Source organism: Oncorhynchus mykiss, chromosome 12, assembly GCF_013265735.2.
Source record: "Oncorhynchus mykiss isolate Arlee chromosome 12, USDA_OmykA_1.1, whole genome shotgun sequence".
Lineage (NCBI taxonomy): Eukaryota > Metazoa > Chordata > Actinopteri > Salmoniformes > Salmonidae > Oncorhynchus > Oncorhynchus mykiss.
In genome coordinates, this window is record NC_048576.1 from 74,271,332 (window position 1) to 74,291,602 (window position 20,271).

At 44.3% G+C, this 20,271-nt stretch overlaps 1 protein-coding gene across 1 annotated transcript in view; it reads right to left on the bottom strand.

Moving 5' to 3' along the window:
• Positions 1-14,073, bottom strand: part of olfm2a (olfactomedin 2a) — a 98,192-nt gene extending 84,119 nt beyond the window's left edge. The window contains exon 1 of the mRNA XM_021625227.2: positions 13,505-14,073. Coding sequence (XP_021480902.1) covers positions 13,505-13,561 — 57 coding nt within the window. The 5' untranslated portion in view covers positions 13,562-14,073. The remainder of the gene's footprint in view (positions 1-13,504) is intronic.
• Between the last annotated feature and the right edge of the window lie 6,198 nt (positions 14,074-20,271).

A 20,271-nucleotide genomic window follows, 5' to 3' on the forward strand; every position in this document is an offset into this window, starting at 1 on the left:
ATCACTCCCCTTCCTGTAACTCAGCCCAGCGTCACACTGATACCACTCCCCTTCCTGTACCTCAGCGTCACACTGATATCACTCCCCTTCCTGTACCTCAGCCCAGCGTCACACTGATATCACTCCCCTTCCTGTACCTCAGCCCAGGATCACACTGATATCACTCCCCTTCCTGTAACTCAGCCCAGCGTCACACTGATATCTCTCCCCTTCCTGTACCTCAGCCCAGCGTCACACTAATATCACTCCCCTTCCTGTAACTCAGCCCAGCGTCACACTGATATCACTCCCCTTCCTGTAACTCAGCCCAGCGTCACACTGATATCTCTCCCCTTCCTGTACCTCAGCCCAGCGTCACACTAATATCACTCCCCTTCCTGTAACTCAGCCCAGCGTCACACTAATATCACTCCCCTTCCTATACCTCAGCCCAGCGTCACACTGTTATCACTCACCTTCCTGTAACTCTGCCCAGCGTTACACTGATATCACTCCCCTTCCTGTAACCCAGCGTCACACTAATATCACTCCCCGGTCAGCAGTGTCCATTCTGTCTACTGACCTACTTTGTAGAAGAGGTGTACACACACACACACACACACACACACACACACCTCTCATGGAGGTCAAAAAGACATGAAAGAGCCTGAGACATTAGGAGGAATGGAGGAGCAGCCAGCACAACACCTCCTTCTCCTCCCACCCCTCCTTGAACAGACTCTCCTTGTGACATAACCTCCTTACGCTACAACAATTCTGGCACACACAATACAGTCTCATTAGCTGGCGCTGCTTCAAGCTCTACAGTAATCAGCTATGACACTAAAGCACACACTATTCAATCTCCTCAAGCAGCCCTGAATCAAACACAATGCTAGCTCATTATCCGTGAAGCGGTATACTTCGATATATGAATCTAAATGGAGAGAGCACGTGAATGTGGTGGCGGGCGTGAGACTAATCAATCTATCACTGCCTGTTTGTTCGCCCACATGCTGCTCAACATGATTGTTTCTGTCTGTCACCCACCACAACATTATAATTAGGTGTACGTATCACTGCACAGGACAAGAGGCACCATCTCACCAATCAGTGAGTGTCTGTGCATGTCTGGCCTGTGTCTGTATGTGTGTTAGCTGTACTGTATATATCTCTAATTCTCTGAGTGTATGTGCCTTCTAGCCCACTTCATTTACTCCATCCACTTCCATTGGCACAGCCCATACAGAGGGGGATGGAGGATGGAGAGAGGATCCAGTGTCAGTGTCCGGGGTGTCGTCTCCTCCAGGTTGAGGAGCCATGATGCAGGCCGAGCCTTGTGCGTGTCCTCTCCTCTCCGTGGGAGATTTACACCCCTCTCTCCCGCAGCTTTTCATTTGTCTAATTCCCTGTGTGGCTGGCTGGGAGGTTTAGGCTGCTGCTAGGCAGAGCACGTACTGTCCATCCGCCCTGCGCGGCCTGCCTACCAGCGTCCTTGGGTCCCCAGTGCAGTGCAAGGAGGACTCTCTCTCTTGCTTCAATGCCCCTTCACTCTCTCTCCCTCTGTTTGAACGCCATCCAACTGCTCCCTCTTGTCACTTCCACCGCAATTTATAGGAATTTTAACAGCCCAGGTTCACTGATTGTAAACCATTTCATTGCTGAGGAAAGTTGAAAAGGAGTGGTATTATAAGGTTTATGTGTCCGTGTTGTTTTGGTAAGATGATTGTGTAGTCGCCTCCTGGCCGGGTGACAAGGACAGGAATTTAGCCTGTGAGTGGTTCAATCACACCAGCCTCCGCAGAGCCCAGGGAGGGGTTTAAATGGTCGTCATGCTGCTTCCTCTCATTGGACGAGCACCAAGAAAGGAGATTTCCCAGCACGGGGTAACACTACCAGGTCAGCTGGGAGCTGATCGGGATTGGATGACAGCCATGCCAGCTGTTTGTCCTGCTGCCTTCGGACTGGGCCAAGTTCTGTCCTGCGTGTCCTCTCAATGTCTGTGTTGGACCAATTAAAAGCCAAATGATTGTAATGTACAACTAGGATTGGCTCTGTGTGAGTTTTGTCTCTGCTCAAAATGCCAGAGAAAACCCTGCAGACAAAGGCTGCATGCATAACATTCCACTAAATCAACAATGCTTTTATATTCTGCTTTTCTACTCCTTTGCATCGTAATCTGCATCTCAATTAAGCTTAAATTGGCTTCTTAAATATAATCAACTCAACTTATTTGTGAAGTAAAGTGAGACAAACTGTACAATTCTGTGAACTGCTTTCTTCGCTGTAATGTGTAGCTAGCTAGCTGTTTACAATCAAATGACTCCAACTGTGGGCACAATTTCTGTTGCAAACATAATTTCCATCTCAAACAAGGAGGAGCATTTTAAATAGTCCTAAAGAGCCAGTCTATTTTAGTCAATTGATTATCGGCCTCCCTGGTGCCAGGGGATAGAACAAATTACGGAGGGAAATAAAGCTTTTGAATTATTTACAGAAGTTTTGTCTTCCTCTTCGAGAATGACAACCAATTAGGCGTTCTCGCCCACTGAGCTCGGCGTTTGAACAGGGAAAAACACCAAAGCAAGTGGTAACTTCCATCACTCACAGCCTCCGAGGCCAGACTGTTTCAAACAGTAAGTACACCCCACTGTCTGCACCAGTCTTTCCTATGGGAACACTGCACTGCACTCATGCTCTCATATCAGTAAGTAAGCAGTGTTGTGTTCACAGGTTGTTTCAAGTACATGTAAAGATGTCCTGCCCTCAGCAGACAGCCACTGATTAAACAAAAATAATTATAGAAACACTGAAGTCTCTCAAGACACCCCAAAGCTCTACTTCCCAAGCCCTCTGTTTAGTTCAAAGTCGTTTAATAATTAGATTTGATTGTGGTGTTGACGACTCTGATCTGGATTTTAGATCTGCAAAGACTTGCTAAGTGCTTACTGTGTTTTTGATAACATTTCAAATGAAACATTTTAAGTGCTTACTGTGTTTCTGATAACATTTCAAATGAAACATTTTAATGAAGGAACATACACTCAGCTGAGTATACCAAATATTAGGAACACCTTCCTAATATTGAGCTGCACTCAGAACAGCCTCAATTCGTTGAGGCATGGGCTCTACAAGGTGTTGAAAGCATTCCACAGGGGTGCTGGCCCCTGTTGAATCTGTTTTCCACAGTTGTGTCAAGTTGGCTGGATGTCCTTTGGGTGATGGACCATTCTTGATACACACGGGAAACTGTTGACCGTGAAAAACCCAGCAGCGTTGCAGCTCTTGCCACACTCAAACCAGTGTGCCTGGTACCTACTACAATACCCCGTTCAAAGGCACTTACAACTTTTGTCTTGCCCAATTCACCCTCTGAATGGCACACATACACAAATCATGTCGCAATTGTCTCAAGGCTTTAAAAAAATCCTTATTTAACCCGTCTCCTCCCCTTCATCTACACTGACTTAAGTGGATTTAACAAGTGACAACAATAAGGGATCTATGTTTTGTACTAAGTGTATTTTTTGTCTTTCTGTTGTCGTACATTTCCCTGCAATTATATTTCTGAGACCTCACCCCTATGTCAGCAGCACACTCAGTCCACCAATCAAGCCCCTAACTGTTTCAATTGGATAAGTGTCATGAACTGACTAAGAACCTGCATTACATCTAGGAAAATAAATTATCCTTACACCTGCATAACCTCTAGGAACCGAAATTATCTATAAACCTGCATTAACTCTAGCTACTGAAATGATCTTTAAACCCTGCATTAACTCTAGCTAATGAAATGATCCCTAAACCTGCATTACATCTAGCTACTGAAATGATCCCTAAACCTGCATTACCTATAGCTACTGAAATTATCTATAAACCTGCATTACCTCTAGCTACTGAAATGATCTTTAAACCTGCATTAACTCTAGCTACTGAAATTATCCCTAAACCTGCATTTACCTCTAGCTACTGAAATGGTCTTTAAACCTGCATTAACTCTAGCTAATGAAATGATCCCTAAACCTGCATTACCTCTAGGAATAGAAGTGATCCTTAAACCTGCATTACCTCTAGAAACATATGATCCTTACACCTACATTACGTATAGGTACTGAAACTATGCTAAAACTCATTGCCTCTAGCTACTTAAATTATCCCTAAACCTGCATTACCTATAGGAACATAAATCATGGCTACTGCCTTAAAGCTGCAATATGTAACTTTTTGGGTGTCCAAATTCACATAGAAATATGACTTATAGATCTGTCATTCTCATTGAAAGCTAGTCTAAATAGTGATATAAGTTATATGCACTCTATTTCTATGCTTCTCGTTCTTAAGATTAGTTTAGTTTTACTTAACATTTTGTACATACGTTTCAAACAGTTGAATATACAATATTTTTGTTTTAATTAAAATATATTTCCCAGCAGTTTAGATGATACAATGATTCTCGATACTATCCATTGCTTGTTTTGTTACATAAACTGAAATTAGGCAAACGATTAGAATTTTAGCAACCAGGAAATGTCAGAGTGATTTCTGCAACTTTTCAACCTCATAGTTGTCACGTCTACTCCTGTTCCACCCCTCCGGCATCCGCCGGTTTACTAACCACCGGTCCTGGGAACCATCATCACGCGCACCTGCGCTTCATTAGGCACACCTGGACTCCATTACTTCCCCTTTATCTGGCACTCCCTTAGGTTCTTTCCCCATGCAGTATTGTTTTGTTCGTCAAGATGCTACTCCTACGTTGGATCGTTCCATGTTTCTTGTTATATTAAACTGACCACCTTCTTCTTGACTCCCAGCATCCACGTTACAATATTCAGTATCTCCAACACCAAACCAGCGTCTACATTTCTAAATGCGTGTTTCTATTGTCTGTGGATACAAAGATAAGGTGACAAAAAAAATGCTTCTCTGACATCACAGGGTACAATTAAAAGTTTTTTAATTTTTTAAATGCTACGAGTTTCTAGCCAGAGGGAGGGTACTGTATGTTCTTGCTCCCCACGTCACCACGAACCTCATATTGTTTGAAAATCACTTTTTTTATGATGTTATTGAATAGAATTTTAAATATTTTCCTTCAAAACGCTCTGTTTTCATATATGTAGACACTGGTATTGTACTGGAGATAATGAAAGTAGGTTGAATAGTGAGCTCTGCTCAGATATCTGCTAACATTGGCATCTCTTAAAGAGGCATTTTGAAGAATCAGCCTTTATCTTTTGATGTAAAAACATCTCCAGAAATGTAATTCTACTAGTCATCAAAGTTAGGTTTTTTAAAAACACATTAGATAATTAGCAAATCAAAGAACCGTACAAATTAGAACAAAGTATTTATATAATATTAAATACAATTGAGAAAATATTCAAATTATTATATAAATTGAAATGTTTACATGGAAACATGATGCTGGCCTTCTAGGCAGAGTTGCAAAGAAAAAGCCATATCTCAGACTGGCCAATAAAAATAAAATATTAGGATGGGCAAAAGAACAGACACTGGACAGAGGAACTCTGCCTAGAAGACCAGCATCCCGGAGTCACCTCGTCACTGTTGACATTGAGACTGGTGTTTTGCGGGTACTATTAAATGAAGCTGCCGGCTGAGGACTTGTGAGGCGTCTGTTTCTCAAACTAGACACTCTAATGTACTTGTCCCCTTGCTCAGTTGTGCACCGGGGCCTCCCACTCCTCTTTCTATTCTGGTTAGAGCCAGTTTGCCCTGTTCTGTGAAGGGAGTAGTACACAGCATTGTATGAGATCTTCAGTTTCTTGGCAATTTCTCTCATGGAATAGCCTTCATTTCTCAGAACAAGAATAGACTGAGTTTCAGAAGTAAGGGATTTGTTTCTGGCCATTTTGAGCCTGTAATCGAACCCACAAATGATGATGATCCAGATACTCAACTAGTCTAAAGGCCAGTTTTATTGCTTCTTTAATCAGAACAGTTTTCAGCTGTGCTAACATAATTGCAAAAGTGTTTTATAATGATCAATTAGCCTTTTAAAATGATAAACTTGGATTAGCTAACACAACGTGCCATTGGAACACAGGAGTGATGGTTGTTGATAATGGGCCTCTGTACGCCTATGTAGATATTCCATAAAACATCAGCTGTTTCCAGCTACAATAGTCATTTACAACAGTAACAATGTCTACACTGTATTTCTGGTCAATTTGATGTTATTTTAATGGACGAAACATTTGCTTTTCTTTCAAAAACAAAGACATTTCTAAGTGACCCCAAACTTTTGAACGGTAGTGTACATTTTGAGATTTCAAAAGCCCATTTCATAGAAAACGTTCTAAACTTTTTTTTTACATGTAGTAACTTACATTGAAGAGATCATACAGTGCCTTGCGAAAGTATTCGGCCCCCTTGAACTTTGCGACCTTTTGCCACATTTCAGGCTTCAAACATAAAGATATAAAACTGTATTTTTTTGTGAAGAATCAACAACAAGTGGGACACAATCATGAAGTGGAACGACATTTATTGGATATTTCAAACTTTTTTAACAAATCAAAAACTGACAAATTGGCCGTGCAAAATTATTCAGCCCCCTTAAGTTAATACTTTGTAGCGCCACCTTTTGCTGCGATTACAGCTGTAAGTCGCTTGGGGTATGTCTCTATCAGTTTTGCACATCGAGAGACTGACATTTTTTCTCATTCCTCCTTGCAAAACAGCTCGAGCTCAGTGAGGTTGGATGGAGAGCATTTGTGAACAGCAGTTTTCAGTTCTTTCCACAGATTCTCGATTGGATTCAGGTCTGGACTTTGACTTGTCCATTCTAACACCTGGATATGTTTATTTTTGAACCATTCCATTGTAGATTTTGCTTTATGTTTTGGATCATTGTCTTGTTGGAAGACAAATCTCCGTCCCAGTCTCAGGTCTTTTGCAGACTCCATCAGGTTCTTCCAGAATGGTCCTGTATTTGGCTCCATCCATCTTCCCATCAATTTTAACCATCTTCCCTGTCTCTGCTGAAGAAAAGCAGGCCCAAACCATGATGCTGCCACCACCATGTTTGACAGTGGGGATGGTGTGTTCAGCTGTGTTGCTTTTACGCCAAACATAACGTTTTGCATTGTTGCCAAAAAGTTCAATTTTGGTTTCATCTGACCAGAGCACCTTCTTCCACATGTTTGGTGTGTCTCCCAGGTGGCTTGTGGCAAACTTTAAACAACACGTTTTATGGAGATCTTTAAGAAATGGCTTTCTTCTTGCCACTCTTCCATAAAGGCCAGATTTGTGCAATATACGACTGATTGTTGTCCTATGGACAGAGTCTCCCACCTCAGCTGTAGATCTCTGCAGTTCATCCAGAGTGATCATGGGCCTCTTGGCTGCATCTCTGATCAGTCTTCTCCTTGTATGAGCTGAAAGTTTAGAGGGACGGCCAGGTCTTGGTAGATTTGCAGTGGTCTGATACCCCTTCCATTTCAATATTATCGCTTGCACAGTGCTCCCTGGGATGTTTAATGCTTGGGAAATCTTTTTGTATCCAAATCCGGCTTTAAACTTCTTCACAACAGTATCTCGGACCTGCCTGGTGTGTTCCTTGTTCTTCATGATGCTCTCTGCGCTTTTAACGGACCTCTGAGACTATCACAGTGCAGGTGCATTTATACGGAGACTTGATTACACACAGGTGGATTGTATTTATCATCATTAGTCATTTAGGTCAACATTGGATCATTCAGAGATCCTCACTGAACTTCTGGAGAGAGTTTGCTGCACTGAAAGTAAAGGGGCTGAATAATTTTGCACGCCCAATTTTTCAGTTTTTGATTTGTTAAAAAAGTTTGAAATATCCAATAAATGTCGTTCCACTTCATGATTGTGTCCCACTTGTTGTTGATTCTTCACAAAAAAATACAGTTTTATATCTTTATGTTTGAAGCCTGAAATGTGGCAAAAGGTCGCAAAGTTCAAGGGGGCCGAATACTTTCGCAAGGCACTGTAATAGTTCTAAATAGGTGTTCGGTGATTGGTAGACTACATTTCCTGTACTTCTCTTTAACTAACATTTCCTGAAAGTCCGACTCTTCCCACACGCTAAGTAATTAATCTCAGCTTTAATTAATCTCAGCTTTAATTAATCTCAGTTTTAGATGCACCTGCATTCACCAAATGTTGTGTGGTATTACTGAGATATATTCCCCAGACTTGTATAGAGGGAATTGTTCATATGTTGTCAAATATAGATTTTGGATAACATGCACCAAAAATGCTGTTTACCCACATGGTTAAGTAATTTACAGATAAGATTTTTAAAAAGTATATATCCACAATCTGCTCAAAGTCCAGTCCTGGAAATGTTTCAGAAACATTGTAATACAAAAAAATATATACACTGCTCAAAAAAATAAAGGGAACACTAAAATCTGAATGAATGAAATATTCTTATTAAATACTTTTTTCTTTACATAGTTGAATGTGCTGACAACAAAATCACACAAAATGATCAATGGAAATCAAATTTATCAACCCATGGAGGTCTGGATTTGGAGTCACACTCAATATTAAAGTGGAAAACCACACTACAGCCTGATCCAACTTTGATGTAATGTCCTTAAAACAAGTCAAAATGAGGCTCAGTAGTGTGTGTGGCCTCCACGTGCCTGTATGACCTCCCTACAATGCCTGGGCATGCTCCTGTTGAGGTGGCGGATGGTCTCCTGAGGGATCTCCTCCCAGACCTGGACTAAAGCATCCGCCAACTACTGGACAGTCTGTGGTGCAACGTGGCGTTGGTGGATGGAGCGAGACATGATGTCCCAGATGTGCTCAATTGGATTCAGGTCTGGGGAACGGGCGGGCCAGTCCATAGCATCAATGCCTTCCTCTTGCAGGAACTGCTGACACACTCCAGCCACATGAGGTCTAGCATTGTCTTGCATTAGGAGGAACCCAGGGCCAACCGCACGCATGCTCTCACAAGATGTCTGAGGAACTCATCTCGGTACCTAATGGCAGTCAGGCTACCTCTGGCGAGCACATGGAGGGCTGTGCGGCCCCCCAAAGAAATGCCACCTCACACCATGACTGACCCACCGCCAAACCGGTCATGCTGGAGGATGTTGCAGGCAGCAGAACGTTCTCCACGGCGTCTCCAGACTCTGTCACATGTGCTCGGTGCGAACCTGCTTTCATCTGTGAAGAGCACAGGGTGCCAGTGGTGAATTTGCCAATCTTGGTGTTCTCTGGCAAATGCCAAACGTCCTGCACGGTGTTGGGCTGTAAGCACAACCCCCACCTGTGGACGTCGGGCCCTCATACCACCCTCATGGAGTCTGTTTCTGACCGTTTGAGCAGACACATGCACATTTGTGGCCTAGTGGAGGTCATTTTGCAGGGCTCTGGCAGTGCTCCTCCTGCTCCTCCTTGCACAAAGGCGGAGGTAGCGGTCTTGCTGCTGGGTTGTTGCCCTCCTACGGCCTTCTCCACGTCTCCTGATGTACTGGCCTGTCTCCTGGTAGCGCCTCCATGCTCTGGACACTACGCTGACAGACACAGCAAACCTTCTTGCCACAGCTCGCATTGATGTGCCATCCTGGATGAGCTGCACTACCTGAGCCACTTGTGTGGGTTGTAGACTCCGTCTCATGCTACCACTAGAGTGAAAGCACCGCCAGCATTCAAAAGTGACCAAAGAATCAGCCAGGAAGCATAGGAACTGAGAAGTGGTCTGTGGTCACCACCTGCAGAACCACTCCTTTATTGGGGTGTCTTGCTAATTGCCTATCATTTCCACCTGTTGTCTATTCCATTTGCACAACAGCATGTGAAATGTATTGTCAATCAGTGTTGCTTCCTAAGTGGACAGTTTGATTTCACAGAATTGTAATTGACTTGGAGTTACATTGGGTTGTTTAAGTGTTCCCTTTATTTTTTTGAACAGTGTATATTGGTGTTTTTATTTAAATGGTAGAACTTCATTGTGATATGAATAAGGGAAAACATGACCCTATTAGGGTGTGGTGCCTGAGCTGTGACATTGTATAGTGCATCTCACATGTTTTGTTTGATTTACTTATCTAGGCCTGTGTATGCTGCAATTCAGCTTTTAGCTGCAAACGTAATGATTACGGTCCATTTTATCGGCTGAAATATACATGTATTCTCAGCTCAGACCACAAGTAGAATTTCTTAGATCACCATGCATAAATATCAGCTGTTACACAGACGTACATTTACTAAGTGCATGCATGGTGTCAGTCATCTTGTGATGCAACCCCATAACAACGGTGTACATACAGAGGCAGTGCCAAGGTCGAGCAGGTGTCCGTCTGTATCACTGGCTGTCAGGACTCCTGGGGTATTGTGGGTACTTAACAAACACATGCAGAGAGCCAGCGAGTGCATGTGTCTCATTAAAGCATAGTGCATATTTAATGTAGGGCCCGTGCCCAGACTGTGTGTGGGAAGATGTGTACATATGAGTGAGATATCCAAACTCCTCCAGTGTAGAGAGACGTCCTATCAGTCGGAAGATGCGACCAGAAGAGTTAATAAATTCTTTATGTCTGCAGAGCTAGGCTACATTAGGGAAATGTGTGGCGCCATATTTTTTTTTCCCTCTGTAGGGTTGATTAATATTTCATGTAAACACTTACAACAAATTGTCCCCCAAGGCCAATTATAAGCCATTGGAGGCGGGGAAACAGTTCCACTGATAAAGAGATGATTGTATCTCCTGAGAGTAAGTCTGGGACACACACATCGTCAGGTCCTTATGCCTTATGGTTGGGTGCTCACCTGCCTACTGTCTCCTGCCCTGTGACTCCAGTGAGCGTCAGCGCTAGACAGGGCACCACTGTGACGGACCATGTTGGAGTGGGTGAAACAGACGGCTAAATAAGTCTCTCCGCAGGTGGTTTCATATGATATGCAAACCAGGGTTTTCCTAAATACTAGGGGGCATACCATAGCAAAACATTTTTCCAAAGGAAAATAGGACAGGTCCAGGTAGTAGGTCCCCATTTCAGTCTGTTTCCAATTTTTTTGTCACTACTGAACAGGACCGAGTTCTCCATCAGTAGGTCACACACACACAGACACACAGACACACAGACACACAGACACACATACACACATACAGACAGACAGACAGAGAGAGAGAGAGAGCACAAGGACAGAGATGAAGTCTTGTTCTACACTGAGATACCACTGGCTGTGCTCTGCACATCCTTTCCTGTCACTGACAGCACCACCTGCTTCTCTCAGTAGGGTCTCATTGTCACCGCCACCGTTTGAAAGGAGCATGGCCTCAGGACAGGTAGCATCGGATCCATTTCTGGGAAAGGTCAGCTCAAGTCTCAACACAGCAAGTAGACATGGCAGTTGACATGGCACACTTCAGTAGTAGACAACATACTCATTCTGGAGAGCAGGATGTTCTCTCAGTGCTACTGTGTATTAGAAATGAACTACAGCAGACATTTTCATTTCATGGTTTGCACACAGTCAGAATACCGTATAAATCTGCAGCTGTTGATCTATATGGTTATATGGTTAATATCTACTCAGCAAAATGATGCACATAACATTATACACTTGGGGGTCAGGCCTGGCATGCCAGAGAATATTATTTAAACTGTAGGTCCATCCCAAGCTTTACTCTTGACCATTAATGTGTTACCCGGTGATTGTGAGAACAAAACAAAGGATTTGGAAACTGTTACACACTAAAACTGGGATACTTTGGGAAGTCCCAACTATGACATCAACCAATTTAAGTTGAAATGTAAAAGGGTTTTAAGGTTAGCGTTAGGTAGGGGTTATCGTTAAGATTAGGGTAAGGGTTGGGGTTAAGGGTTTAGGGTCGTCCCAAGGATTACCGAATAGCACTAACATGGAACCCAAACCGGCTGTGCGCATGTCCCATCGTGCGCATTCGTGCATAAATGTATTTTGTCCCCCCACACCAAACGTGATCACGACACGCAGGTTAAAATATCAAAACAAACTCTGAAACAATTACATTAATTTGGGGACAGGTCGAAAATAATTAAACATGTATGGCAATTTAGCTAGCTAGCTTGCACTTGCTAGCTAATTTGTCCTATTTAGCTAGCTTGCTGTTGCTAGCTCATTTGTCCTGGGATATAAACATTGAGTTGTTATTTTACCTGAAATGCACAAGGTCCTCTACTCCGAAATTAATCCACACATAAAACGGTCAACCGAATCGTTTCTAGTCATCTCTCCTCCTTCCAGGCTTTTTCTTCTCTTGACTTTATATTGCAATTGGAAACTTTCATAAATTAGGTGCATTACTGTCACTGACCTCGTTCATCTTTCAGTCACCCATGTGGGTATAACCAATGACGAGATGGGTACCTGCTTCTATAAACCAATGAGGAGATGGGAGAGGCAGGACTTGCATCGTGATCTGCGTTATTTTTAGCCCTTGGCAACACAGACGCTCGTTGGCCGCATGAGCAGTGTGGGTGCAATAATTGAATAATATAGATTTATACATTTATTTTGCAACGGGTGTAATCAGCCTGTGACCCTATTTTTAGGCAAAGGCATTCTGAAGCCCTGTACATGGTGCTGAAACAGGCCTCAGACTTCAACGTGAAATGTTATGAGCTACATTATCAGTTTGTGTAGACATCTTTTCAAAATGGTAAGCTTTTTAAATATTTGACTGTTGCATTAAGCATGTTAACATGTTCTAGAACTTATTTTGTCTGACAGCTGAAGCCGCAATAACAAATGATTCACATCTCTTGGACTTTCAAATGTTCTCTGGGTCAGATAATTTACCTTCCTTCAGTTCAATTTACAACTGTCACTTCAAAGCTCATCATTTCAGGGAAAGGTATGTGCTTAGTGCTTCTCTGGTCCAACGTAGCCGCAAATACATATCTCCAAGACATAGGCCTACAGATAAGTCCATTCACCACGGAACATAGGTTAGCGTTTGAAGTGGCATTAGAAAAGCACTACTTACAATCATCTTACTAACACTGAACCTGGCACGTGTGTCCACACATTCGCAAATCACACTTAGATTGTGCACAAGCTCGCTCTAGCGTGTACAGTACCGGCATAACATAGACCGACTTCTGTTGCTCAGAGAAGCCCCAGAGCCTTTCTGTCGCTTCCTCTCTCAACTTTCTCTCTGTCCTGCCCCTCTGAATCCATGCTGCTGTTTTCCAGGCCAGACGGCCGTAGATGTGAGATTTGACTAACCTACACATTTTCCTTACGACTGGGGGGAAATAATACAGAGGAATCATCTAAAATCATATTTGGAATCATTGTGTGGCACGTTCGCACTAACACATGTGTGTATTTCACACTCATTCCACTAAACGTGTTTTTCTTCACACTTACTCAAGTGTTGATTTTAATTAAGCACATTGGCATATGTCTAATAGACACATGCAAGTCCTCGATAATGTATTCTGTACCCCCAATGGCCAGCATTTATGCAACGTTAACAAATAAAGAGCGTTTTAAATATGAGATGTACGCGTGTTCTTACCTCACTGGACATGGCAGCTAACATCACTAGTAGGAACATGGCACTGAAGAGATGCATTCTTGCCGAAATGACAGCGTTCCAGCCGAGACCAGCTCTTCGGTTGCTCTTCCTCTCTTGCCTGTGTCCTTATTGGGGCGGTTTCTTCAGCTCGAGAGGGATTCTGTCAATGCTCTGTCGAGTGTACACGACGAACCTCATCACCAGCCAGTCTGTGCGCTGGGTTAATTCCACACACGGACGCAGAGTAGACCTCTAGCTCCGTAGGCTACAATGATCAGCGATGTGCGGTGTGGACTCGCGCCTGCTCCTCCTCCCTTATGACCAACACCGATCAGTGGACCGCAGATTTTTGACAGTGAACGCTGAATCAAATACACAATCTTTCACACACGATATGTTTGTTAGAATAAGGCAATGCCTTTAACCTGTAAATGAGCACGGGACTCAATGGTATAGTAGCTAATGACAGGGGCAGAAAGTCGCAGAGGTTGGAAGGTGACTTCTGTGCTTGCAAGGTGACGACGCTAGGAGCAGCACATCGATGCTTTGGCAACTGATTCAAGTACCACTTTGCGTGCGTGCATGTGTGCGCGAGAGAGAGAAAGTGTGAGAGAGAAGGAGAGAGAGAGAGAGAGAGAGAAAGAAAGAGAGAAAGAGAGAAAGAGAGGGGGGGGGGGGGGGGGCTGCATTGACTAGACTGTGTTTGCTACTCTGTATGGATTTTCAGTAGAATGACAGATACACGGAACGCGAGAGAGGGGTGACATTTAACGGAACGCATTGTCATAATCGACTTCCTTGTTATCTGCACACCAACGCTGATTGGGGCTGATATGGCGTTGTGTAAGAGCCGGATGATGATTGTCAAAACAACATAATGCCATCAATTTAGCTCTCATCCGCTTCTAATTGGTAAATTAAGGTGCCAATATAATTCGAAGGGATTTCCCAGAATTGGGGTTTAGAGAAATAAGAACAAAAAATATTTAAATCATGTTGTTAAGTGTGTGCGTATGTGTGTGTGCATCAGAACTCTGGTGGGCCTCTGATTATCCTAGTTTTTGACAGCCAGAGCTAGTGGCCTCTGGCCATCCTGAACACGGTATGAATAATAGAACACCCTGGTCTGCGCTACCCGCTCCGCTCTTCCTCCTCAGTAATAGCGCTCAACTTCACTTTCCCATTTCACCGCTTTCCAAAGTTACATCCAACAACACACTACTTTACGTCCTTGCCTATAATTACCTATGAATGGCTCAAGTGTTACTTAACTACATATTATTATATGGGCTGGAACCTTGGCAGTCTATTGCACTTGGCACATGCTGTATCCTCTTCACTAACCCTAACACGGCGTGTGGAACATTGTACCTATCATCATGAGTGCCATGTACAGGGTACAGTAGGTTACTGTATAGGGTAAAACCAGGGTAAGACATCCCTCCTACAGCAAAGCGGAGAGTTGGAGTTCCAACCTCCTGCTGTTGCCCTCAGATGCACAGTGAACACCCCTCCATTTGCCCAGCAGGAGCACACAGAAGCATGGAAAGAGCTTGTGGTTGAGAGAGAGAGAGAGAGAGAGAGAGAGAGAGAGAGAGAGAGAGAGAGAGAGAGAGGAGGAAGAGAGAGAGAGAAAGAGAGGGAGAGAGAGAGAGAGAGAGAGAGAGAGAGGAGGAGGAAGAGAGAGAGAGAGAGAGAGAGAGGAGGAGAGAGAGAGAGGAGGAAGAGAGATAGAGAGAGAGCGAGAGAGGAGGAAGAGAGAGAGAGAGAGAGAGAGGAGGAAGAGAGATAGAGAGAGAGAGAGAGAGAGAGAGAGAGAGAGAGAGAGAGAGAGAGAGAGAGAGAGAGAACGTACAGTAGAACAGAGCATTAAAGACCACAAGGAAGCTCTGTCATTGTTACTGCATCTCTTTGTCATTACCCATGAATCCAAGTAACAGTACCATCAGGGTACAGTCCAGTTCTCCTTCCAGCCTGTCCTTGGATACATACAGTATGGCATGTGGTTGTGGATATTAGCTTTGGCTCCTGCCTGAAAGGAAGAGTCAAAGTGATGTTGAGTCATTGTGTGTGGTCATAGTGGCAGCAGCAAAGTGGCTAATGGCAATGCTGAGGAAACATACTGTATTAAGACATTCATCTAAAGCTCTGTTCTCTCTCTCCATCTCTCTCCACGTCTCTCCGTCTCTCCACTCACTGAGAAAGGTAGGTGAAGACAATACATGACCCATTTGTCAAGGAGGCAGTGTGTTTCTGTTTTATCTCCGAGCCAGACCAGGCAAGGCAAGAGAAAAGAGAAGGGAAAAAACTGTTACCGGAAGTCCTCTCAGGCATAGAGCTGGTCGGCAAGTGTGTCTCTCTCCCTCTTTTTCCATCCCTCTCTCTCTCCCACTCATGCTCTGCTGCACTCTGTGAAGTAGATACGGAGCTGAAATCTGCATTTTCTCCTTCCCCTTTCTCCCCCTGTTTGCACTCTCTCCCTCTGTTCTCACTCTCTCCCTCTGGCCAGAAGGTTCATGCTCTTTGCATTTGTCTAAAATAACTTTAACCCAAAGCATCACCCTCTGATGTCCATTTTGAATCATGTTTATTTAGTCAATTTTGTATGTGAACATGTTTATGAGTGTGTGTGTGTGTGTGTGTGTGTGTGTGTGTGTGTGTGTGTGTGTGTGTGTGTGTGTGTGTGTGTGTGTGTGTGTGTGTGTCTGTGTACAGCCATATGTCTCAAGCATTAAAACTCAGCAGTCCAGGTGGGCGTATTTGTACTGAACCAGCTCTGCCAACCATATCACTATATAGATTTTCAATTTTTAGGAGTTGATTCTCTCTAAATAATGGGAAAGTGAGGAGAATTTAAAATCTCTTATGAGGATGAGAAGGATATGACTGGAGCAGGGGAATGAAGGGTTAGGGACTGTACTATAAGCTGGAAAGGAGGTGAATAAACTGAAGAAACTGAGAGAGACAGAGAGAGAGAGAGAAATTGAGAGAGAGCAGAGCACAAGGACAGACATGAACATGGGGTTGATTTGTGCTTTTCTGTGTCAGAGAGAGAATTCCTGAATTGACTGAATGGAAAACTGAACTGATCCCAACCCTGAATCAGTCTGTCTGTCCTTTGATATTAAATCACTATTGTGATGTGGCTACTGTGGAGTCATTACGCAATGGGAGCTAGAGAACCATATGCCTGCTAAGAGTTTCCACAGTGTTCCATCAACGTTATTAAGTTTTCCAATGGGTATGAAGAGGATCAAGATAATCTGATGGAGAACTCAAATCTTTGGCATGGATTTGCCTGTCACCCTGCTGCCAACAGGATGCAACATAACATGCCCTCGTGATGCCAGCCACACACACACGCACAGACACACACCTTCTGAAGGAAAACAGTTCGCTGTTACATTGAAATTCAAAACCTCCCTTCTACTATTTTCCCCTGAGTTCAAATTGCCGGTATCGAGGTATACTGTTTCCTTACAGACCTAGTAATTGTTTTCTTGAGGCCATATTCTTCAGCTCCAGAGTCGTGTCCTTTATTTCAAGGTCAAACTCATCCAGCAGTGTAAATAGCTGAACAAGGTCACTCTATCTGTGTCTGTATCTCTCCAGGCATTCTAGGGTGCCTACTACTCAGCCATTGAGAAATGGGTGTATTTATTTTCCTCACCGCTCGTATCTCAGCTGAAATACTGAATACTGCCATATCAGCCCTGTTGTTCCATTATAATATTCACATACAGAGTATGATATATTAACTTGAATACACCTGAAATGAGTCCATAAGTCTCTCCAAAATCTTCTAGGGCAGGAGGTTATAGAGTGCTTGGTTGCCATAGTGATGGCTGTCTGCAAGGGGCAGGAAGGGAAAGGTGTGAAAGTCGGATTGCTCATTGGCCGGCTGAAGAGAGAATTAAACATGGCGTTTCACACCATCCCCTGGGCTGTTTGGCATGCACTACCTGCACGTTACCACAGAAACCGGGGTAAGGACACGCCAGGTTCACAGGGAGGTGTTATACAGTGGTGCTGTAATGCTTTGTCTCCGAGTCCAGCCCAGACCAGTCTAGACACACAAATCAATCTTCATTTAGACCACACAGAACTCTGGTCAGAGCAAAGCTGCTGTGGATCAGAACAAAACAAAGCGTTGACCTCTACCATCTACCTTCCAGACACATGGAGAAATGAGGAGAGACACAGACTGGCAGACACAGAGAGATGGACTGCCAAACAGTCCATCATCTCAAGTTCAAACATCACACACACACACACACACACACACACACACACACACACACACACACACACACACACACAATTTCTTGCAGATTATGCAGAGCTGGGAGATGCTCCCTGCGTTGTGCTCTGTAGCCTGTGTTTGTGTTTAATTGGATGAAAAGATGATGCATAATGCAGTAGGAGAGAAACATGTAGGAACCAAAGTCCATGTCGCCCACGGCAACAGAAACCAGCAGCTATTTGTTGTTGACATTTTTCTCCCCTGTTTTTTTCTGCTCCATTGAAACAGCAGTAGCTTCATGGTTTGTCATGTATCTGAAGCTTTTTCCTCTCCCAGCTCAGAGCAGAGTTCCTGCGCATGACAGTGTGTTTCTCAACCAGCGCATGCATGCATACCCTTCTGTGTGTGTGTGTGTGTGTGTGTGTGTGTGTGTGTGTGTGTGTGTGTGTATGCGTGTGTGTGTATGATAAGGGTTGAGGAGCTGGTCCATATAATGTATGTCACCCACACAGCCTATACATAGGTAAGAACATTGAACCATTAGAGCACACAGTACCAAGAACACTGAGTTCCTGCTTTTAACGCACTCCGTCTCTCAGGATTCTCCCTCTCTCAGCCATTTGGACTGAAACCCAGCAGCTGCCTTTCAGGTTGGTTCCTCCCAGCATGTCTCCTCTTCTCATTCTCTCATTCTACACTGCAGTTCCATGCACCGTGCCGGTTACATTGCAGGGGGCCTATAGAGAGAGAGAGAGGAGAGGGGAGGGAGTAGAGAGAGGGAGCGACAGACTGGGAGGATAAGGAATGTTTTTTACATAATGAAGCAGATAGAAGCGATTACAGCAGCTTAGCTGCGGAGCAGTGAACTGCTGCACATTCAGCCTCATTATGAAGTTAAATACTCCAAACTGTCACTGACGGCTTACTTACGCTCCACCCGGAACAATCGATTTACAGCTTTACATCGCCACCAACCACAAACCTGCTCCTAAACACACAGACATTACTGAATAAGAAGAGAACACACTGCCTTTGCTCCTTCTGTCTACCCTTCTCCAGCCCTGGAGCTAAAACGCTGGTGATTACAGTAACAAAATGTCCCTACTTTCCAGCCCTGGAGCTAAAACGCTGGTGATTACAGTAACAAAATGTCCCTCCTCTCCAGCCCTGGAGCTAAAACGCTGGTGATTACAGTAACAAAATGTCCCTACTTTCCAGCCCTGGAGCTAAAACGCTGGTGATTACAGTAACAAAATGTCCCTCCTCTCCAGCCCTGGAGCTAAAACGTTGGTGATTACAGTAACAACATGTCCCTCCTCTCCAGCCCTGGAGCTAAAACGCTGGTGATTACAGTAACAACATGTCCCTCCTCTCCAGCCCTGGAGCTAATACGCTGGTGATTACAGTAACAAAATGTCCTCTCCAGTCCTGGAGCTAAAACGCTGGTGATTACAGTAACAAAATGTCCCTCCTCTCCAGCCCTGGAGCTAAAACGCTGGTGATTACAGTAACAACATGTCCCTCCTCTCCAGCCCTGGAGCTAAAACGCTGGTGATTACAGTAACAAAATGTCCTCTCCAGTCCTGGAGCTAAAACGTTGGTGATTACAGTAACAAAATGTCCCTCCTCTCCAGCCCTGGTGCTAAAACGCTGGTGATTACAGTAACAACATGTCCCTCCTCTCCAGCCCTGGAGCTAAAACGCTGGTGATTACAGTAACAACATGTCCCTCCTCTCCAGCCCTGGAGCTAATACGCTGGTGATTACAGTAACAAAATGTCCTCTCCAGTCCTGGAGCTAAAACGCTGGTGATTACAGTAACAAAATGTCCCTCCTCTCCAGCCCTGGAGCTAAAACGCTGGTGATTACAGTAACAACATGTCCCTCCTCTCCAGCCCTGGAGCTAAAACGCTGGTGATTACAGTAACAAAATGTCCTCTCCAGTCCTGGAGCTAAAACGTTGGTGATTACAGTAACAAAATGTCCCTCCTCTCCAGCCCTGGTGCTAAAACGCTGGTGATTACAGTAACAAAATGCCCCTCGTCTCCAGCCCTGGAGCTAAAACTTTGGTGATTACAGTAACAAAATGTGCATCCCCTGTTGGAAGCCAGGAGAGGAACACTGGCCACACAACTGAGAGTGACCCAGAGTCTTACAGTGTCTTTAACCTCTCCCTGCAGCCCCTCGTGGGTGTGTGCCCTCTGTGGGTCTCCTATCTCTGCCCTGGCCTCTGAAGTGTTGTCCCAGCCTGCAGGTGCTCCAGAGCCTGCCTGGCTGGCTGCCTGGCTGGCTGTCTGGCTGCCTCCACACAGGGAGCAGCTAGACCACAGAGTGTGGAGTGTGGACTCAGCACTTCTCAGGAGTTACTGTCTGAGGCCATGCACCAGGGCTTTTATTCTTCTGCCTACTTTTGCATTATTGAATCAGGGCCCTTCTCCAAACCCGGGATTGGACAGCCCTGGCCCAGAGGCTACATGCAGATTTGATGAATCAATATATTGCAATGCAACCATGTGGAGAGGAG